The sequence below is a fragment of the Polyodon spathula genome, chromosome 19, assembly GCF_017654505.1.
Source record: "Polyodon spathula isolate WHYD16114869_AA chromosome 19, ASM1765450v1, whole genome shotgun sequence".
NCBI classification, from domain to species: domain Eukaryota; kingdom Metazoa; phylum Chordata; class Actinopteri; order Acipenseriformes; family Polyodontidae; genus Polyodon; species Polyodon spathula.
This window is the reverse complement of record NC_054552.1, coordinates 523,610-547,017: the sequence shown is the minus strand read 5'-3', so window position 1 is coordinate 547,017 and position 23,408 is coordinate 523,610. Positions and strand designations below refer to the sequence as shown.

Here is a 23,408-nt window from a genome sequence, read left to right as displayed (position 1 = left end):
GTAAACTGCATCGTACAACCACATGGTTATGACATTTCTTTTCGTATTTCGGAACGTTACACACACACAGTCACAGAGACACACACACACACAGCAAGCAGCAGACTGCGTCCCCCGTGCCTCAGCGGAAGCTGGTTCTTACGCGCCGAGCTGTTTCCAACGCTGGAAGAAGTCTTGAGATGTCATTTCCGTGGGCTGGAAAAACTTATTGAGGGTAATGGGCAGCTTGACAGACATGTTCTGCAGGGCTCCTCCGTATCTAGAAAAAAAAAACAGCCCCAAACGTCAAGCGTGACTGGAACCAGGACCCATTCTTTAAAAGGTTAAAGTGAATTCCCGTAGCGCTCACCTGAACTGAATGTTGAGAATCGGCGCTTCCACGAAGTCCAACACACACTCGATGTTCAGTAACTGTTGTACCTGTGCTCCTCCGTCCACTGCTGGGTCCACCTGTTTAGTCTGAATATTTAGCTGTAGGAAGCAGTCAAGGAAAAAACAATTATCAACTTGTGCAGATTACTCTATTTAAAATAAAGTATAATAAATTACTGCTCGCAAGACTGGCAAGGGACACAACCATTTTTTTGCAGCTTCAGCTGGTTCATTGCATGCTGAATCTGATGTACTGTAAACCTATTTGCACGTCATTGATTTTATTAATTTTTTTAGCTAATTTCACAACGTTAACGGCTGCTAACTAGCTGAATCTGTACGAGTTCTGGAAACGATGCGAAATAAATGTAAAAGGATATGAGTTTTCAGAGCGTCCTGACAGATGACAGCTGTAGAAAAACTCTGAAACTGAGTGGAGGTCTTGTTTCCATAGAAGATATACATCCGACCTGGAAAAGGCAGAGGAATCGTTAAAACAATAAAATGCAAACCACAACCCTTTCTATTGTTTGATTCTACGCCAGGGCACTCACCCAGATTGTGTCTGAATTCGGATTTAAGTCCTATTTGCATCAGCTGGTTTTCAAACAGTACACCATTATTTTTGCACACAAATCTACAGGAGAAAAAAAAAAAAAAAAAAAACACAACAGGATGCAAAAAAGTGAGGTCTTTGATTACAGTATTGCTTTCATGCAAGAGAGAGGGAGATGGAGGGAGAGACATGACAGTTCTGAGTGACAGAGGAGAGAGAGAGAGAGAGAGAGAGAGCGCAAACCAAAGAATCAACTTGCAGCATCTGAAAGCTTCATGACAACATGCAGCAAGCAAGGTGAAGGGTACGGAGATCAAAATTACACACAACCAGACAAAGGAACCCAGATTCTACACCAAGGTTTATTCAGTCCTGTAAAGCTCCTGGAAAACATTTAATATGATGTTGGTACACCTCTCTGTGAGTGTGTGTGTGTGTGTGTGTGTGTGTGTGTGTGTGTGTGTGTGAGGTTTACAACACTGTGGAGAACTTGTGGGAAGGAATATTAAAACAAAGTTTTAGAACCGTTCTCAAGACAACAACAAAAAAAAAAATGCATACAAAGCTAAATGTGTATTATAATTTTCAACATGAATTATGAGTATCTGAGCAATCGATCCACGAAAATTTGTACATGAAAAGAACTGATGAGGCAGATAAACACGACATATAATGCAATACCGCTGCCCTGCTCAGGTACTGAAGACATTGAGCCTTGCTAAATAAGAGACGCATGTTCTGTTTTAAAGGATGCATTGCACTCATGCAAAAGTAATTCAATAAATAAAAGTTAACAATAGTTAAACAAACAAACAAACCCAGCCCAGTCTATGATACCTACAGCCAAGCACTTGTGGTCTTGTACCCCCCTCCCCCGCTAACATGCAAAGCTGGGGGGGGGGGGGGTTAGGAATTGCTTACTTGTCAACCAGTTCATCAGTATCATGCACAGTTGCAGCTGGATCATCAGAAATGACATCAGCAGAACCAATGCCAGGGCTGACATTGCAACTCAGAAAGGAGGGAGAGAAAGAGAGGGAGGGAGCAGCAGAACATTCAAAACAGTTAGCATCAGTAACGAGGAATGAAGTCAAAAGGATGCCTGTAGCACCCCCACTAGTACCCAGAACACGCTACACGCATCCCCCCCACACCCCCGAAACGTAATGAAGAAATATAAAAGTGAAGAGTTGTTCATTCTTGTTAAAAAATAAATAAATAAAATAAAACAGAGAGAGCTGTTGATCAGGAGCTCCACACCCCACCTCTGCTCCTGGCTGTACCTGGAGAAGTTCTCTTCTGCAGAGGGGGCCAGCGAGGCGATGGCGGGAGGGTTGTCGGAGAACACGTCCACCAGGAGGCTCCCCCCAGCGGAGGCAGGGGTCACAGAGTTCAGCACAGGGGCCGAACCCAGGCTCAGGAGGTCTGTGGAGGTCGACTGCAAGAGGAAGAGTTTGAGAACGCAGTCACACCAACAGCTTTTTACTACACACACTTTTTGTGGTTTTTGTTTTGACCTTACAACAGCGATAAGATCTCTACAGTTTTACAACAGCGATAAGATCTCTACAGTTTTACAACAGCGATAAGATCTCTACAGTTTTACAACAGCGATAAGATCTCTACAGTTTTACAACAGCGATAAGATCTCTACAGTTTTACAACAGCGATAAGATCTCTACAGTTTTACAACAGCGATAAGATCTCTACAGTTTTACAACAGCGATAAGATCTCTACAGTTTTACAACAGCGATAAGATCTCTACAGTTTTACAACAGCGATAAGATCTCTACAGTTTTACACAGCGATAAGATCTCTACAGTTTTACAACAGCGATAAGATCTCTACAGTTTTACAACAGCGATAAGATCTCTAAGTTTTACAACAGCGATAAGATCTCTACAGTTTTACAACAGCGATAAGATCTCTACAGTTTTACAACAGCGATAAGATCTCTACAGTTTTACAACAGCGATAAGATCTCTACAGTTTTACAACAGCGATAAGATCTCTACAGTTTTACAACAGCGATAAGATCTCTACAGTTTTACAACAGCGATAAGATCTCTACAGTTTTACAACAGCGATAAGATCTCTACAGTTTTACAACAGCGATAAGATCTCTACAGTTTTACAACAGCGATAAGATCTCTACAGTTTTACAACAGCGATAAGATCTCTACAGTTTTACAACAGCGATAAGATCTCTACAGTTTTACAACAGCGATAAGATCTCTACAGTTTTACAACAGCGATAAGATCTCTACAGTTTTACAACAGCGATAAGATCTCTACAGTTTTACAACAGCGATAAGATCTCTACAGTTTTACAACAGCGATAAGATCTCTACAGTTTTACAACAGCGATAAGATCTCTACAGTTTTACAACAGCGATAAGATCTCTACAGTTTTACAACAGCGATAAGATCTCTACAGTTTTACAACAGCGATAAGATCTCTACAGTTTTACAACAGCGATAAGATCTCTACAGTTTTACAACAGCGATAAGATCTCTACAGTTTTACAACAGCGATAAGATCTCTACAGTTTTACAACAGCGATAAGATCTCTACAGTTTTACAACAGCGATAAGATCTCTACAGTTTTACAACAGCGATAAGATCTCTACAGTTTTACAACAGCGATAAGATCTCTACAGTTTTACAACAGCGATAAGATCTCTACAGTTTTACAACAGCGATAAGATCTCTACAGTTTTACAACAGCGATAAGATCTCTACAGTTTTACAACAGCGATAAGATCTCTACAGTTTTACAACAGCGATAAGATCTCTACAGTTTTACAACAGCGATAAGATCTCTACAGTTTTACAACAGCGATAAGATCTCTACAGTTTTACAACAGCGATAAGATCTCTACAGTTTTACAACAGCGATAAGATCTCTACAGTTTTACAACAGCGATAAGATCTCTACAGTTTTACAACAGCGATAAGATCTCTACAGTTTTACAACAGCGATAAGATCTCTACTCTACAGTTTTACAACAGCGATAAGATCTCTACAGTTTTACAACAGCGATAAGATCTCTACAGTTTTACAACAGCGATAAGATCTCTACAGTTTTACAACAGCGATAAGATCTCTACAGTTTTACAACAGCCTTGTAGTTTTATATTGTGAATGCATGCGCATGTTTAAAATGAAAAATAAAACACACACAAAATAATTTTTTTTTTGGTGGGCAGCAATAAATAAATGCTGCAAGAAGCAGCGTGTGTTTGTGCTTTTCTGGGAATGGAAATGTAAAGGTTTTTGGACAGGGCCAGGGAAGATTTTCAGTGAAAACCTGTTACGGCCGGTTTCACACACCCCGGATGCCACTGATCTCGGCACAGCCCCAATACCAGCTTAGGCAAGGCAGCACAATATGAGTGCCAATCAAGATTTGTGAAACCAGCCATTTAAAAAAAATGTACAGCAAAACCTAGGTTAGTTATTGGACACTGATGACCTACTAGACCTAGTTCCAGTATAAGGAACGGAATGTATCTGAGCCGAGCAGAGCACAACGCACCGTGGTGACAGCACTGGAGCGGACCGACACTGGCTCTGTGCTTCCGTTCATATCAGAGTTCCTCTCTTTCTTAGTCTCCTCCATATCGGGAACCTTCCCGGGACCCTTCTTCTTCTTCAGCTTGGTCAGAATGGAGGACTCCCTCTCAGGGAACGGGGGCATCTCCTCCAGGACAGTCGCCTACCAAAACCGACAATGCAGAAACTAAATCTATCAAATGTGTGTAATATTTTTATATTTTATATATCACACACACACACACACACAGTGGCTTGCGAAAGTATTGACCCCCCTTGGCATTTTTCCTATTTTGTTGCCTTACAACCTAGAATTAAAATTGATTTTTTGGGGGTTTGTATCATTTGATTTACACAACATGCCTACCACCTTGAAGATGCAAAATATTTTTTATTGTGAAACAAACAAGAAATAAGACAAAAAAAGCGTGCATAAGTATTCACATATATATATACACATACACATACACATACATACACACACACACCATATATACACATTGCATTTACAAACACACACACACCCCACTATGGCAAAACGCTTTGCATCACCCTACAGAATGAACACATTTTGCTTCCAATGAAATCTGCTGAAAAATGCTACATTAATATATTGAATTGCATACTACTTTGTAGTTTTCTATATACTTAACGAACTGACATAAATGGAAATCTGACATTTCCAGTAGACTTTTGCAATATCATCACACACACACACACCAGGATGGGTATGGGTTAGGGTGCAGAGGTACCAGGATGGGTATGGGTTAGAGTGCAGAGGTACCAGGATGGGTATGGGTTAGGGTGCAGAGGTACCAGGATGGGTATGGGTTAGGGTGCAGAGGTACCAGGATGGGTATGGGTTAGGGTGCAGAGGTACCAGGAAAGGTATGGGTTAGGGTGCAGAGGTACCAGGATGGGTATGGGTTAGGGTGCAGAGGTACCAGGATGGGTATGGGTTAGGGTGCAGAGGTACCAGGATGGGTATGGGTTAGGGTGCAGAGGTACCAGGATGGGTATGGGTTAGGGTGCAGAGGTACCAGGATGGGTATGGGTTAGGGTGCAGAGGTACCAGGATGGGTATGGGTTAGGGTGCAGTGGTACCAGGATGGGTTAGGGTGCAGAGGTACCAGGATGGGTATGGGTTAGGGTGCAGAGGTACCAGGATGGGTATGGGTTAGGGTGCAGTGGTACCAGGATGGGTATGGGTTAGAGTGCAGACGTACCAGGATGTCAGTGCTGGCGATGCAGCTCAGCCTCAGGTACTCCACTGCTCGCTGCTGCAGCTCCACGTCCGCGTTTCTCAGCTGGGAGTCGCTGCGCAGCACGTCCTGGATCGTAGCCTTGATCTCGGGGAAGAGGTTCACGAACTTGATGTAGGTGGAGAGCAGCAGGGCTCGGGTGGGCACGCTACACAGGTGGAACTTGGAGTGCAGCAGATTGAACTGGATTAGAGGGCTAAGAAGAGACGGGAGATGGGAAAAGGTTAGGGAGAGCTGTATGTAAGAGGGGTACGGCAGGCAAATGGGGGTCTATATAGATGAATTATATAAGAGTCAGATATGCATGAAACTTTTTCTAGACTGGAAAACTTTAAACCATCAAAACAAAATAAATAAACACAGAGAAGACTCCTATTCCTATAAGACTCCTATTCCATAGCTGCTTCACCCATTCCAGGTTTTTTATGTGCTTGATTAACCACAGCATATAGTTAACAAGCTCAGGTGTGTTCTATTAAACTCACAGTAAAACCAGGAATGTATCAAACTGCTATGCAGTAGGAGTAACCACATACTGGCTCACCTCGATCTTGGATCGCCAGCAATCAAGTTTCCAAATTCTCCCAGAATGTACCCGCCAACCTTCACCAGATTTTCATGGCATGCAGGAGCTTGAAGAGCCTATGGGATCACACAACACACATTTGATTTCAAAGCCAAAGCATGAATATATGTTTTGTTTTAAAATGTATGTTTAAAAAAAAAAAAAAAGAACACACACAACGTGCAACACAAGTTAGGGATATTGCTCCAGCAAAAAAAGGCAGAAACGATGTACATACTGCCCTAAAAATTACATTACTATCAACTACACCAAATCCTTTAGTCTATGGCATTTTATACTGCAACGCACAGTCGAATAAAATCAGCAAATTAAAAAAAATAACACACACAGAAGCGACACCTTATTTTGCAAGAGCAAAATCTCATATGTAAAGTCGGATATCGACGGATCCAACTTTCTATGGCAGGAGGAAAGGAAGATGAACAGAAAGGCGGGCCGGGGGGCCGACACCAGCACCAGTAACAATGATATCTGTATCGCGGGTGCAGCTGCACTCTATATAAATGTGACTGTACTCTGAAGAACCTACCAGCAGGGTTAGAGACAGGGAGAGCTGGAATGGAGTTCCTGGAGTGAAAGAAGGCTCTGCTCCTGCTCCCTGAACCTGCCTCTATTCCCTCCTGGACACTGTACAGTTTCTTTACATAGTCTGAAAGAAGCACACTAAAAGCATACCAGCATTGGAACGGGCATTGCCCAACAGGCCGGGGCAAAAAGGCATGCAGAGTAGTTAACCCTTGCAATACTGAGTTACTATACAGAAAGGTCATGCCAAGATAACTATTACTTCCAGTGCTTTGGATATAATGCTGTAGGATTCGCAGTGGAATTTATAAATTAGACAACCTAGTTAAAAAGCATTTACATATAATAAACTGAACTTCTAAACATCAGTTAATGCTGGCCAGTGAACAACAACAGTAAACAAGCCTGGTATGGCCAGCGTCAAAGTAAAGCAAAAAAGACAGACAACCCGAGCATCTCCACTCGATCTCATTGGTTATAGAAGGGTATGCGCAAGTTCTACATGCACCTTTTTATTGCACTCCGTTTAAATCCAATCAGACACCCAATTAGTATTATTAAAAGTGAAAGACAGACCAAAACCCCAGCCTTTGTGATCCGTTAATGCATTAAACAAACCTCATACAAGCATTCGCTTTGGTAATCACTTACCAAAAGCGGATTCAGACTTATCGTTCGGGTACTCGTGAGAGTTTAGGAGAAGGAAAGCAAAGCAGGTTATAAGGAAAAGCAGAAAGGTTTTTGTTTGGTGTCCTCACCTCGAACACTGTTTTCGCCGAGTACCCCTGCACGTCATCCCGGTTGATAACGATCTGGATCACTCGGTACCAGACCTCCTCGCTCACGTAGTCGCCCGCAAAGCGGATGAGGTTCAGGATGGTGTCCACATACCAGGTGTAATCCACGGCGTACTTCTCAGCCAGGATCGCCACCTTCAGCACCTGCACACAACAGCAGCAGCAGCATCATCAGGGTGCTTCAACACACAGACCGGCAGTGCTGGAAACAACCAGGGCCAGCTTGCATTTAGTGTGTGGTAAATGCATATCATAACCATGGGTAAACTGCAAAAATACCCTGGCAAACATTTAAAGGGATATCCCTTAGCCTGTCGCTGAAAAGGCAACTGGATCCAACAGCACTGATCTGCAAATCAACTGGGGTTCAGGGGAACGCGTTAATGAAGATCCGGTCCTACTCACAATCTCTTCCCGAATGGAGTAATCGGCAGTTTCCAGGTAGTTCAACATCTCTGCCACAATCTGCTGAGCATTGCTCCGGTCACACATTGCGTACAGCAGGTCCACAGCCCTCTGCCTCACACTCACATCTCTCTCTGTCTGCAAGGCAGTAAACAAGCAAACGACTAAATGAATGCATTTCAGATTCTCAGAGTCAGACTTGCACATTACACAACGTTTTGTTAATTTTGATACATGGGACACAGCAGGCTTTGACATAAATGGCAGCAAGAGCTTAACCAGAATGACGAAACAACTTCATTTTAATCAGTTTCATTGCATCCTGTGAATTCTGCGTTTAATGAGCTGGAAAACAAAAGTATAACTGGCACCATACTACAGTTAAAAACTACAAATAATCTCAAAAAATACTCTGCATTACCTATTGAGGAAAGGCTAGAAACACGACTCGCATTATCTGTTTCAGACAACAATATTATGCTTTGGTTTTTCTAGCGTGGTATCTTTTTGACAGTCATTTATAAATCATGTTGAACAAATACTGCCACCAAATTCTTCAAGCGGTGTTTGTTTGACTATTGTGTGTCTCAGGTGACAATGTCTGTGTGTGTCTTGACATCCTATTGTGACAGTTCATTATAAATGGCAAAACCCTACCTTAGTTTCTCTGTATTCTGTGAAATCAGGATTGCGCACAGACTCTGTTCAGTACAGCCTTTACCTTCAGTGCGTTGATGACGGTCTCTATGTGAGTCTTGACGGCCTCGTGGGAGAACTCGGAGCTGGCCAGCGTACACATGCTCTCCAGGGCCAGGTACCTCAGGTTAGTCTCCCGGTGCTGCAGGAACTGTCCCAGCTGGTTACAAGCTCTGACCAGCAGGTTTGGCTCACTGCGGGAAGAACAGACAAGAACACACAGTGAGTATTTACTACAAATCGACATTAGCAATCACAGCCTACAGTGAATAAGAACCATGGGTTGTTAATTTTTGATTTCAGTACATTGTATTTGCTGCGTTATTGTTTTCTGAAGAATGACAATTTAAAGTGGATAGTTTTTCGAGTCTGACCCCATCAGTAACGCTACTACCAGCTGTGGCAGCTCCTCCTGCAGGAGTACACCTGGCCTACCTGTCGTGATGGATTATCAGGCTGATGGCTTCAAACAGGACCGCGTTCTTAGCGTTGGAGTGCTGGACTTTCTTGGATTTGGGCGGCTCCTGGGCTTTATTCAGGACGGTCTCCAGACATTCAGTCAGACGCCCACGCACTGCAGCGTCCTCTATGGGTGGGAGGAGAGAGATGGAAAGGTCTAATTTTTGGTACTTAGCACTTAAGAAAGGTCAGGGACAATGGCACTGGCGGCACAGCACCACAGCATCCCCACGTAGCTGGGGTGCACCTCAGTCCCTAGTCCACCCTTTCCTGCATCTCTGTCCCAAGCAGAGACCGCTTGTTATTTTTAACTGTTTTGGGGGGTGGTTCTGAGCTGCGGACCAAGTCTCTGCATGAATTTCTCTGGCAAAGTACAAAACGTATTTTCCAGGAGAAGATAATAAAATAAAAACCTTAAAACCAGGAAGGACAGGCCACTGACCTGGGGGCGGATAGCACTGCAGAAGACGAAGAAGCTTGACTGAGAGCCATGGGGCAGGCACAAAGTAGTACGTGTAGTCCTGGAGGTCTGTTGATGCGGAGGTCACGATCTGAATAAAAAAATAAATCAAAAATCAGGTCAATGAAAAACTGGACCAAGCCAAGAGCGTGATAAATAAAGAACAAAGAACATACCAAACTATTAAACAGTTTTAAAAATGTTTTTCTGCTAGCTAAGTGTATCGACTGACACATTACTGTTGTACTCTAGATTCACAGCGCTGGGGCTCTTACCCTGCTGAGCCTCGACACTGCCAGGGGCACAGACATCTTGAACTCTTCAGGGTTTTTCTGTGACAGAGTAGTGATCAGACTGGTGGCGGCCGTCACCACTCCCTGCAGGGGCAAAGGAACAGCACCACATTACCCATGCACTGAAGCATCACACGGGCACTGTGCATGGATGCTTTGCAGCGTGTTTCATTTTATTTCTGCATGCTTTTCGTGCATGATTTGTAGATTGCTATACATTTCCCAAGCCACCCACCACATAAGGACACACTAGTGTTCCTAATGTAACGTTAAATGCACAAGCAGGCATTTCCTACAGTTGTTATGCGTGTGTGTCTACACAACACAGCAGATTTCAGCTGTCAAATATCTTTGTTGAGATCTCAGGTAATGTAGGAAGGATGCATTTCTTTTCAAAGTAAGTTAGTAAGCACAGTTGACCCTGTCTTTTATGAGATAAAACACTTATCAGCACTGTGCATGGACTTCAAAACAAGCGATGAAAGAAGTTGTTTTCTACTAATTTTACAATGCTTATAAAAGTTGAGCAATGTAAAAGTACAGCACAGTACAATAATGCATGGTAAAGCATAGGTACCCATTGTAAAGCACAGCAGGGTGCTAAACCGTATTTAAAAAAGCAAGGCAGACCATGGCAAACTATATACAGAGCGCCCCAGCGAGAGGCAGGGCCTGCCAGTGTGTATTACCAGGTGCTGATCATTGAGGAGATGCACCACCCGCGAGGTCCACTCCCCCATGGGCACAAGGTCCGGGGAGGTCCTGTTCAACCGCAGCAAGCACAGGGCAGCACTCTGCTTCACACTGTCCATGGTGTCACTGCAACAGAAATGAACAAAACAAAAATCAGACAGACACTCCAGACACATGCAAACAAACAATACTCAAACAATAAACTAAAGCATGCGCAGAATCATGCAATAACCGGGCTGTAGTTAGGGTTTAGCGTCCTCTACCCTGCTGGTTTCAAACACACATTTTAGTACAGTAGTAGTAGCAGTGCATCTATGAAGCAGGTGTGGGGTCGTCTCTGTCCTACAGTAGAACGTTTACCCAGCCTAGGGTCCTTACCCAGCGACCAGGATCTTGGGGATTTCTGCAGTGAAGGCCTCTGCCATCTCGCGGCTGCCCACATTGGCGATGCAGTGCAGGGCCAGGTTCATGAAGGTGGGGTTGCGGCTGGCCAGGTCGTTCTTAATGCCACTGCTGATGAGCCGAATCAGCTCGCTGTTTGAATTCACCAGCACGGAGATGAACAGGTAACCCTAAAATATAACGCAGCGCTCCCACTTTAATTCTGACTTGCACACAAGAAAATAAATGAAAATATGAAGTACCAGAGTGGATTAGTTAAGGACGATTATACAGAAACATGTATTACGAGTACAATCTGCTGTGAACCTTAAAATTAGCCAATTACTCAGTCGTTCCAGGTTTTACTTTGAGCTTGATGAGCCACTGTGTGTAGGTGTCCCTTACTAAGCAACCAGGTATGGATCAAACTGCTCTGCAATGCAGAGCTATTTCCAGCCCAGTGTCAAGACAGCGCTTGACTCTCCTCCTTGCACAGACTCCTACAGAAGGCAAAGTGCCCTGTACTGACTGAAACAAAGACACTACAGAGTTTCATTTTAAAAAGTATATCTCACAATCTGCTTCTCAGTGTATCTGTTGGAGCTCAACAGGTTGACTGCCTCCATGTGTCCGAAATCGATATCATGACCCAGGAGGAAAATAAACAGCAGCTTGCAGACATATTTCTTCTTACTGTAGCCATCCAGCGCTTTGTCTCCTACAATTCAAAACAAAACCTGGAATTAGGTTCAGACCTCTAAAAGCACAGGCGTGGAGAGTCGCTGGATGTGAATGATTGCTACTTGTGTAATAACAGTTATCACAGCATAAGCAAACTAACGCTTCTGTCTTTCTTTCTTGTTTTAAAAACACTGCCGCACCCTTGGTCTGGACACTGTCCCCTAAGCGGAGCTCAGAGTGAACTCCTACTAAAACAGTGCTTACAGACAAACAACAAAGTTATGGCATTGAAAACCTTGACACACCATCAGTAAAAAATACACACAACTATATACATTTTAGTAAAACAAAAAAGTCCCAGAAATGGTATTGCCAGATGGTATTTCTGTCCACTGTGAGGCAGTAGGGAGCTTTGCAAGTCCTGTATTTTCCTGCTGTTTTCTGGGAAACGGATGCTAACTACAGCACTGAACCCATTGATATACACTGAATGTAGGGGATGGCAGTTTCCTGCAAGAACTATACATACAGGCATCCCTTACACCATTGGAAATCGCAAAGCATGTGCTTTTAAATGACGTTGAAAGCTGAACACCACCTTTTGAAGCGACCGAGAAACCTAGGGATCTGACTCGCGTCACATGACTCAAGCATACGTTTCGGTTTTTAGGCTTTTAGTAAAGTACTGAACCAGGATGCTGTCTATTATGGTGCCTGAGATATTCCTGCGAGGTCTGACCTGCCTGCGTGGCCAGTGCAATATAGAACGAGTGTGTATAGAGGGGGCAAGATTTGTTTTCTTCTTTGTGCTCTGAATTCCATTTTTATATATAATATATTAACCGACCAGGTTTTTTTTTTTTTTTTTTAGTAGCTTGGGGGAATCTGTCTCTCTTGCGGGACCTCAGGTTTTTGCAGGTGGGAGCTGCTATTGCAGGACGGGAGCAGAATTTAAAAAAATAGTCCGGCACAGGGCTCTACCTCGCACTCCCTTTTCTATAAGCCTTTCAAACATTACTACATTGTCTTCTTTTGAGAACAAGTGCCAGACCTTTGACTTTGGTGTATTTATGTTGGTGTGTATAGTATGCCTCAAAGACACAAATGCATAATGTGCAGCAGCAACAGAGACAGATGCATTATTCACACAAACAGGTGTAGGTGCAGTCAAAATTAAACATTTTCCAAGAATACCACTCCAGAGTTCCCTTTTTTTTGTGCAATATAAGAACTGGTTTGTATGTATTAACTGTGTGCTGAACTTACGACACTGTATTAAAATGACACAAACACGCTCGGGAATCTGCTTCAGGGCAACATGTACTTCTCCCACTCACAATGCACATTCAGCACAGACTGCTACACAGTTCACTAACGACGGATGGAACTACACTGACATTCCAAATCTCAGTGATCACACAATGTCACAGCTCATGCACTAACCAGTCTGTATCATGACTGAGCCCACTGGCCTTGTGTGAAGCTAACAGTCAGCAGAGCAAGTAATCATAAACAACGTGGCTGCTTTGGCTACATTTCAATGCAGGCAACTCCCTGTCTGTGGTAACGGGAAACAGCAGCGCTCATTTGTACGGGCTCCAGGAATTCACTCAGGGCAGGCAATCGTGTCAAGCTGTGGCAGCAGCACACATGCAGCCGTCGATACAGAAAACATTCCTTCCTGTCGTTATCGTAGTAGAGCCTTGCTAATCCGGGTAAAGTGCATTCCTCCGGGAATAAAACCCATTCCACTCCCTCCAATTCACAAAGCCTGTGCCTTCCTCTGGATGTGCAGCACGCATGCTTTTGCTGTTGTACTGCATCACAGCAACAGTAAACAGGCTCGAGACACACACACACACCTGATGAGCCATTGTTAAAAGTGTTTATACTCAGATCCTGTGATAGGGATTAAGCTCATCTCAGCAATGAGGATTAGAAAGCTTTTCAAACAGAACCCTGAATTAAGAAACTGCCCCCTCTTAAACTACTATACAGACAGTCTAATTACAGGTTATCAAGTCAAGATACTTGAGATGCTGGCGAGAGATATACGGTTATTGAATCACACATACGACGTGTTTACCAGTGTCTACAGCAAGTTGATGAGATTCCTGATGAAGCGCACGCACAGCACGATGAGATTCCTGATGAAGCGCACGCACAGCACGATGCGATTCCTGATGAAGCGCGCGCGCAGCACGATGAGATTCCTGATGAAGCGCGCGCGCAGCACGATGAGATTCCTGATGGAGCGCGCGCGCGCGCAGCACGATGAGATTCCTGATGGAGCGCCCGCGCGCGCAGCACGATGAGATTCCTGATGGAGCGCCCGCGCGCGCAGCATGATGAGATTCCTGATGGCAGCATGATGAGATTCCTGATGAAGCGCGCGCGCAGCATGATGAGATTCCTGATGGAGCGCGCGCGCAGCATGATGAGATTCCTGATGGAGCGCGCGCGCAGCATGATGAGATTCCTGATGGAGCGCGCGCGCAGCATGATGCGATTCCTGATGAAGCGCGCGCGCAGCATGATGAGATTCCTGATGAAGCGCGCGCGCAGCATGATGAGATTCCTGATGAAGCGCGCGCGCAGCATGATGAGATTCCTGATGAAGCGCACGCAGCATGATGAGATTCCTGATGAAGCGCGCGCGCAGCATGATGAGATTCCTGATGAAGCGCACGCGCAGCATGATGAGATTCCTGATGAAGCGCACGCGCAGCATGATGAGATTCCTGATGAAGCGCACGCGCAGCATGATGAGATTCCTGATGAAGCGCACAAGCAGCATGATGAGATTCCTGATGAAGCGCACAAGCAGCATGATGAGATTCCTGATGAAGCGCGTGCGCAGCATGATGAGATTCCTGATGAAGCGCACGCGCAGCATGATGAGATTCCTGATGAAGCGCGTGCGCAGCATGATGAGATTCCTGATGAAGCGCACGCGCAGCATGATGAGATTCCTGATGAAGCGCGTGCGCAGCATGATGAGATTCCTGATGAAGCGCACGCGCAGCATGATGAGATTCCTGATGAAGCGCGTGCGCAGCATGATGAGATTCCTGATGAAGCGCACGCGCAGCATGATGAGATTCCTGATGAAGCGCGTGCGCAGCATGATGAGATTCCTGATGAAGCGCACGCGCAGCATGATGAGATTCCTGATGAAGCGCGTGCGCAGCATGATGAGATTCCTGATGAAGCGCACGCGCAGCATGATGAGATTCCTGATGAAGCGCACGCGCAGCATGATGAGATTCCTGATGAAGCGCACGCGCAGCATGATGAGATTCCTGATGAAGCGCACGCGCAGCATGATGAGATTCCTGATGAAGCGCACGCGCAGCATGATGAGATTCCTGATGAAGCGCGTGCGCAGCATGATGAGATTCCTGATGAAGCGCACAAGCAGCATGATGAGATTCCTGATGAAGCGCACGCGCAGCATGATGAGATTCCTGATGAAGCGCACGCGCAGCATGATGAGATTCCTGATGAAGCGCGTGCGCAGCATGATGAGATTCCTGATGAAGCGCACGCGCAGCATGATGAGATTCCTGATGAAGCGCACGCGCAGCATGATGAGATTCCTGATGAAGCGCACGCGCAGCATGATGAGATTCCTGATGAAGCGCGTGCGCAGCATGATGAGATTCCTGATGAAGCGCGCGCGCAGCATGATGAGATTCCTGATGAAGCGCGTGCGCAGCATGATGAGATTCCTGATGAAGCGCACAAGCAGCATGATGAGATTCCTGATGAAGCGCGTGCGCAGCATGATGAGATTCCTGATGAAGCGCACGCGCAGCATGATGAGATTCCTGATGAAGCGCGTGCGCAGCATGATGAGATTCCTGATGAAGCGCACGCGCAGCATGATGAGATTCCTGATGAAGCGCACAAGCAGCATGATGAGATTCCTGATGAAGCGCACAAGCAGCATGATGAGATTCCTGATGAAGCACACAAGCAGCATGATGAGATTCCTGATGAAGCGCGTGCGCAGCATGATGAGATTCCTGATGAAGCGCACACGCAGCATGATGAGATTCCTGATGAAGCGCGTGCGCAGCATGATGAGATTCCTGATGAAGCGCACGCGCAGCATGATGAGATTCCTGATGAAGCGCACAAGCAGCATGATGAGATTCCTGATGAAGCGCACAAGCAGCATGATGAGATTCCTGATGAAGCGCACAAGCAGCATGATGAGATTCCTGATGAAGCGCACGCGCAGCATGATGAGATTCCTGATGAAGCGCGTGCGCAGCATGATGAGATTCCTGATGAAGCGCACGCGCAGCATGATGAGATTCCTGATGAAGCGCACGCGCAGCATGATGAGATTCCTGATGAAGCGCACGCGCAGCATGATGAGATTCCTGATGAAGCGCACAAGCAGCATGATGAGATTCCTGATGAAGCGCACGCGCAGCATGATGAGATTCCTGATGAAGCGCACGCGCAGCATGATGAGATTCCTGATGAAGCGCACGCGCAGCATGATGAGATTCCTGATGAAGCGCACGCGCAGCATGATGAGATTCCTGATGAAGCGCACGCGCAGCATGATGAGATTCCTGATGAAGCGCGTGCGCAGCATGATGAGATTCCTGATGAAGCGCACGCGCAGCATGATGAGATTCCTGATGAAGCGCGTGCGCAGCATGATGAGATTCCTGATGAAGCGCACGCGCAGCATGATGAGATTCCTGATGAAGCGCGTGCGCAGCGTGATGAGATTCCTGATGAAGCGCACGCGCAGCATGATGAGATTCCTGATGAAGCGCGTGCGCAGCATGATGAGATTCCTGATGAAGCGCACGCGCAGCATGATGAGATTCCTGATGAAGCGCGTGCGCAGCATGATGAGATTCCTGATGAAGCGCACGCGCAGCATGATGAGATTCCTGATGAAGCGCGCGCGCAGCATGATGAGATTCCTGATGAAGCGCACGCGCAGCATGATGAGATTCCTGATGAAGCGCACGCGCAGCATGATGAGATTCCTGATGAAGCGCACGCGCAGCATGATGAGATTCCTGATGAAGCGCACGCGCAGCATGATGAGATTCCTGATGAAGCGCACGCGCAGCATGATGAGATTCCTGATGAAGCGCACGCGCAGCATGATGAGATTCCTGATGAAGCGCACGCGCAGCATGATGAGATTCCTGATGAAGCGCGCGCGCAGCATGATGAGATTCCTGATGAAGCGCACAAGCAGCATGATGAGATTCCTGATGAAGCGCACGCGCAGCATGATGAGATTCCTGATGAAGCGCACGCGCAGCATGATGAGATTCCTGATGAAGCGCGTGCGCAGCATGATGAGATTCCTGATGAAGCGCGTGCGCAGCATGATGAGATTCCTGATGAAGCGCGTGCGCAGCATGATGAGATTCCTGATGAAGCGCACGCGCAGCATGATGAGATTCCTGATGAAGCGCACGCGCAGCATGATGAGATTCCTGATGAAGCGCACGCGCAGCATGATGAGATTCCTGATGAAGCGCGTGCGCAGCATGATGAGATTCCTGATGAAGCGCACGCGCAGCATGATGAGATTCCTGATGAAGCGCGTGCGCAGCGTGATGAGATTCCTGATGAAGCGCGCGCGCAGCATGATGAGATTCCTGATGAAGCGCGCGCGCAGCATGATGAGATTCCTGATGAAGCGCACGCGCAGCATGATGAGATTCCTGATGAAGCGCACGCGCAGCATGATGAGATTCCTGATGAAGCGCACGCGCAGCATGATGAGATTCCTGATGAAGCGCACGCGCAGCATGATGAGATTCCTGATGAAGCGCACGCGCAGCATGATGAGATTCCTGATGAAGCGCGTGCGCAGCATGATGAGATTCCTGATGAAGCGCACGCGCAGCATGATGAGATTCCTGATGAAGCGCGTGCGCAGCATGATGAGATTCCTGATGAAGCGCACGCGCAGCATGATGAGATTCCTGATGAAGCGCGTGCGCAGCATGATGAGATTCCTGATGAAGCGCACGAGCAGCATGATGAGATTCCTGATGAAGCGCGTGCGCAGCATGATGAGATTCCTGATGAAGCGCACGCGCAGCATGATGAGATTCCTGATGAAGCGCGTGCGCAGCATGATGAGATTCCTGATGAAGCGCACGCGCAGCATGATGAGATTCCTGATGAAGCGCGTGCGCAGCATGATGAGATTCCTGATGAAGCGCGTGCGCAGCATGATGAGATTCCTGATGAAGCGCACGCGCAGCATGATGAGATTCCTGATGAAGCGCGTGCGCAGCATGATGAGATTCCTGATGAAGCGCACGCGCAGCATGATGAGATTCCTGATGAAGCGCGTGCGCAGCATGATGAGATTCCTGATGAAGCGCACGCGCAGCATGATGAGATTCCTGATGAAGCGCGCACAAGCAGCATGATGAGATTCCTGATGAAGCGCACGCGCAGCATGATGAGATTCCTGATGAAGCGCGTGCGCAGCATGATGAGATTCCTGATGAAGCGCGTGCGCAGCATGATGAGATTCCTGATGAAGCGCGTGCGCAGCATGATGAGATTCCTGATGAAGCGCACGCGCAGCATGATGAGATTCCTGATGAAGCGCGTGCGCAGCATGATGAGATTCCTGATGAAGCGCACGCAGCATGATGAGATTCCTGATGAAGCACGTGCGCAGCATGATGAGATTCCTGATGAAGCGCACGCGCAGCATGATGAGATTCCTGATGAAGAAGCAGCATGATGAGATTCCTGATGAAGCGTGCGCAGCATGATGAGATTCCTGATGAAGCGCACGCGCAGCATGATGAGATTCCTGATGAAGCGCGTGCGCAGCATGATGAGATTCCTGATGAAGCGCACGCGCAGCATGATGAGATTCCTGATGAAGCGCGCGCGCAGCATGATGAGATTCCTGATGAAGCGCACAAGCAGCATGATGAGATTCCTGATGAAGCGCACAAGCAGCATGATGAGATTCCTGATGAAGCGCACAAGCAGCATGATGAGATTCCTGATGAAGCGCGCACAAGCAGCATGATGAGATTCCTGATGAAGCGCGCACAAGCAGCATGATGAGATTCCTGATGAAGCGTGTGCACACAGCATGACGAGAGTCTAGCTGAAGCGTGCGCACGTAGCATGATGAGATTATGGTTTTGCTCCTCAGGGAACACCAAGAAAACACCAGCTGCAGTTACTTCCTGCGGACAGAAAGCCTGTCACCCCGCAGTGCTGAGTTAAGCCCTCTCTGTCTGCCTTCTCACTTTATTTAGCCCATCGCTGGATGGAAAGACCACAGCAATATATCAGAAATATTTCAAGGATTTGGAACACTCCATTTGGCTGAACTGTGACTGCCTTGTGTGTTGCTGACGTACAGCTCAGTTGTCATTATCTCCCTATATGTGTGTGTTTTTATAATACTATTATTAAAATGTTGTATCAGATTCCAAAAACAGAAGCAATCATCACACCAATAGTAAGCAGACACAGTCTAAAGGGTGTAAAAGATAAACTACATGTACAGAAGAAAAAAAAGACTGATAAAGAAACGCTTGCATTGTTGCTGAATTGTATTAAAGTGGAGGGTTGTTTTGTGACAGCCATCAGCATGGTACACAAAGATATTGAGGCAGTCCTATGCAGCCTGTGTGAGATATGGTTTTCCTCTAACAGCATCTGTTTGTTCGGTGCACACCAGATAGCAGGATGTTTCATTGTCATTGCACAGATGTGTATCACACGCAGACCGCCGCTGTCTTTTGCAACCTATTGCAACTATGAAGTCATCTGAGTTTCTCATTAGGTTCCCATATTTGTCTGCACAAAACAGATACCAAAAAGGAAGATCTTTTAGCCTAGGAACATGCAAGGAAAGCATGTAACTGGGTAGGTAGCTCTGTGAAGCTCCAAACAGCACCTCAGGATGATTAGCTGATCAACAAACATTAAAATTGAGGTTCAGAGGGCTCCCGAGTGGCACATCCAGTAAAAGCGCTCCACGTGGAGTGCCCTATAGTCTGAGGATCGCAGGTTCGAGTGCAGGCTATGTCACAGCCGACCGTGACTGGGAGTTCCTAGGGGTGGCACACAATTGGCCGAGCGCTGCCCGGGTAGGGAGGGCTTAGGGGCTCACCACGCATCAGCGATCAGAAAACCGGGGAAAAAATTGAAGACGACTAAATTTAAAAAATCAAATTTGAGGTTTGCAAAGTAAAAAGCATGCTGATCAATAATTATCTCTACTTTTAAACACTAATGTGCTCTGGTACTCCACCATGACCTTTAGCCGGGAGCTACGTGCTGAGGCTATTCACGAACATTATAATGCAGCTGTGTTTTCACTGCCTGCCACCCTTCAGGGATTCAGAATACAAAAACAAAGAGGCATAATATTCCTCCCTCGCTGCATCAACTCATCAAACAAGGTGCATCAATACTCATTTCCCCAACCGTACCCTTTCATGTGCACTCACGATTATGACATCTGGTAATTCAATTCTACAAGCAAATCAGCCTAACCTCAAAAGCACACCACATGAATGCCCTCACCATCTTGGGTTTAATTTATTGTTTTAAATTTAAATTTATTGTATTGTTTCCTGAAACTGATGCCCTTGTTCCCACTAGAGTGCCTATCCTCTATCAATACAGCCCTGGCAAAACAGCAGAGCAGGGAGCAGGGCTCAGTCCTGGAGCGTTTCAGCAGGTCTGAAGCCAACATTCAGCACTGGGCATGACAGCAGCATCGGAGACTAAGGGGGAGGGCAAGGCCACTTACCTTTAAACTTCGAGCGGATATTTGCCAGCTCTTTGTTTATCCTCTTTATCTCAGCCTCTTTGCTTTTGCCTGAAACAAAATTTTGAAAAAAAAAAAAAAACACATTAGGGCGAGAACAAAAAAAAAAAAAACCACACACTCAGACATCATAGAGTCACCACGAACCTCTCGAAATAAATGAAGTGACTACAGTAACCTGGACAGTGGGGGTACCCTACTAATCATAAACAAAGAAAACATCTGCCAGCTGGTAGGTTCTCATGCCGTATTTTAAAGCTTTACGTTCCAGCTTCATCATGAACAGACAACTGGGAAGGGAAGAGGACCAGGCGAGTGTCGACTATCAATATTCATTGGAACTGGCTGGTTATCAGTGTTTAACGACATAACTTTACACTTGCCCAGGCATGTTTCTTTAGCAAACCTCTTTCCTGTCCAGCTTTATCCTACAAGCTCTGCATCCTAAGGAAACATAAAGCTCACAGGAAACGGACGGAGATAAAACACAGAGACCCCACCGAGAACGGAAAGAGGGAGAACAAAGACATCCAGCAGGAGCCTCCTCACTCCGATGCACAAAACTGTGCCTGACACCAACACCAACACTTCACCCTCTCAATCAAACTGCCCTTGAATTACAGTGCTTGCAGTCAATGCAATGGGAATCTTACTGCCATCCCTGTGCTGTTTCAGTTTACGCTTCAAATCTGTAAGTGTGGCAGACACCGGACCAAACGACAAAACAGTGTAACAGAAAGAAAGGGCCACGAGGAAGCAGAGATTGCTTCTTAGTCACATGGATCCAGCTGTGAAGGAGAAGGGAACAAACAGTGCTCAAGCTCCTAATCACGCACAGGCCCTAGCAGAAGGTACCAGCAAACAGTAATTAAAGACCAAGCCAAATGACTTTTTGTCGTTGCGTATGTGATTCACTGTGTGCCGCTTTCCCAACTGTCAAAAGGCTTGTGGTAATCAGCTGTGTCCCACTAGCTCAGTTCTGGTACTGTAATGCTGCTCTGTAGTCTGCAGATTAAACTGACATTCTATGTTCCAGCCCATTCTCTGTACAATACTGCTCTCAGATAAGGACTTACCCACCCCACCCTCAGAGCACAATGTACTGTAGCTTTGCAGCTCGCCAGTCCTGGGCTAGTCTTGTGTATGTGCATTACTGAAAAGACCACGTGCCAGGAGTTTGAACAGTCAGGCCCCTGTACAGAACTGATCTGCTCTGAACTACCTGAGGCTGGAGGGTTACCAATAGGGGAAGAAACAATGCATTGCTCAAACTCCAGGCTGCCGATCATTTAAAACATTTATAATGAACTGAAGGTATCTGCGAAACCCAGGACTGGGTGCTGGGTAAGAGGGCGTTTCAAGCACTGCAGTGTAAGTTCTAGCCTGAGAGTTTCATCAACACAGATACTTGATTGCAAACAGATGTTTTTTTTTTTGGCCAACAGGCCAATTCAGCCTCCGCACTAACATGGCAGGTCGGGTTCCCTACTCACACGGGCATCTGCACACCATCCCTTCCCTGGTAAAAGCATGAATCAAAACATGCAAAAGACACAGAGAATTATGATCCTTGGTTACTCTGCAGTGCATAAAAGACATTTTGGAAAGTACGGTAATAACAGCTCCTGGATTGAATGCCTGTAGAATTTTATATTCTCCCTGTAAACAAGGTTAGTACAGTTACTGCAGGCAGCTTGGGTGGCACAATGCAGTTGATGGAAATTAACCAGTTTCAGAGTAGGGCTGGGACGATCCCGGCTGTATTCACAGTTCAAATGCCCTCTTTACCTGTATTATACACGCCCTATCATAATACAGGTATGCGCCCTTTGTAGTGTAATACACACAACTCACTGCAGTTCTTCATTTAACATAACAGTCCATCATTAATAAGTTGATTTTATATCATACATGCCGCCCATCACGTGTCGTGTTACACGTCATATTGCGGCATGAGTGTCGCGATAAGTACCGTGACACACCCGACTACAGAGAAAAGAAATAAACCAAGAATTTCATCTATACTGTTACTGTACAGTACTCGCACCCCTTGCAAAAACGGCAGCAACTAAATGGTGGTGTTCATATCTTCTTAACCCAGTGCTGCCCAGTGTCCAAGATATCGGACATTAAGAAAATAGCCAGAAAATACGTAAGGACACATACCCAGGGCAGTAAAGGGTTAACTACATTTTGTTTTGACAGGCCAGTAACAATAAATAAAGTTTGGGGAACGTAAACGAGCTGGCATATCAACAAGGTAAAAAATACAGAAACCACTTAGAGAGACCATCATTTTTAAATACATATTCAAAAGCCTGGTTTTCCAGCGCACTGCCTGCATATACAACAAACCCATAACTTACTCTAATAAAAAATATCAATCAATCGCACATCCTGTACGTATTCCTGGCTCTGGTCAAACCCACGCCCATATAAACTAAACACACACTGGCAAGAAAACTCCAAAAAACGTGTTGTCGTTTACTTAGTTTCAATGTATGTTGTAAACATATAGCAAACATACAAGACTTTTTTTTTTTTTTTTTTTTTATGTGATAACTTTTTAAAAGAGTCTCCCTCCCTAGGCTACGACTGCATTTGTGCGGAGCTAGCGCTCTCCACCGAGGGAGTCTCCTGCACTCGAGTCCCGCTGAGACACCCAGGCCTAAACTGTACCCCCCTGTGCTTCACTCACAGTTCCGGATATCGGAGATGAACACCGCCAGGCCACGCATCCCATCTCCCTTTGAAACGGCCGGCATGTTCGCTGATAGACCCCAAAAAATGAATCGGTTCTGCAGACAGAAACAAACAAGCAAATCCGACACAACGCGAACGGCTGTGTGTGTCGGGAGCGCGCACACAGGGT

The 23,408-nt window shown here is 46.0% G+C and overlaps 1 protein-coding gene across 4 annotated transcripts in view; it reads right to left on the bottom strand.

Annotated features, from left to right (window-relative positions):
- The window catches only part of LOC121294675 (AP-2 complex subunit alpha-2-like), a 27,616-nt gene extending 4,208 nt beyond the window's left edge, over positions 1 to 23,408 (bottom strand). The window contains exons 1-20 of one of the 4 annotated variants that reach the window (XM_041218639.1): positions 23,235 to 23,408; positions 20,519 to 20,587; positions 11,619 to 11,761; positions 11,041 to 11,234; positions 10,659 to 10,788; positions 9,952 to 10,053; positions 9,659 to 9,767; positions 9,193 to 9,343; positions 8,783 to 8,951; positions 8,062 to 8,199; positions 7,618 to 7,800; positions 6,293 to 6,390; positions 5,713 to 5,944; positions 4,470 to 4,649; positions 2,212 to 2,366; positions 1,850 to 1,927; positions 927 to 1,009; positions 753 to 842; positions 350 to 473; positions 143 to 259 (exon numbers count right to left, since the gene is read on the bottom strand). In XM_041218639.1, coding sequence (XP_041074573.1) covers positions 143 to 259; positions 350 to 473; positions 753 to 842; positions 927 to 1,009; positions 1,850 to 1,927; positions 2,212 to 2,366; positions 4,470 to 4,649; positions 5,713 to 5,944; positions 6,293 to 6,390; positions 7,618 to 7,800; positions 8,062 to 8,199; positions 8,783 to 8,951; positions 9,193 to 9,343; positions 9,659 to 9,767; positions 9,952 to 10,053; positions 10,659 to 10,788; positions 11,041 to 11,234; positions 11,619 to 11,761; positions 20,519 to 20,587; positions 23,235 to 23,301 — 2,612 coding nt within the window. In that variant the 5' untranslated portion in view covers positions 23,302 to 23,408. Of the gene's footprint in view, positions 1 to 142; positions 260 to 349; positions 474 to 752; positions 843 to 926; positions 1,010 to 1,849; positions 1,928 to 2,193; positions 2,367 to 4,469; positions 4,650 to 5,712; positions 5,945 to 6,292; positions 6,391 to 7,617; positions 7,801 to 8,061; positions 8,200 to 8,782; positions 8,952 to 9,192; positions 9,344 to 9,658; positions 9,768 to 9,951; positions 10,054 to 10,658; positions 10,789 to 11,040; positions 11,235 to 11,618; positions 11,762 to 20,518; positions 20,588 to 23,234 lie in introns of all 4 variants that reach the window. The other 3 variants (XM_041218640.1, XM_041218641.1, XM_041218642.1) reach the window with 3 other exon arrangements.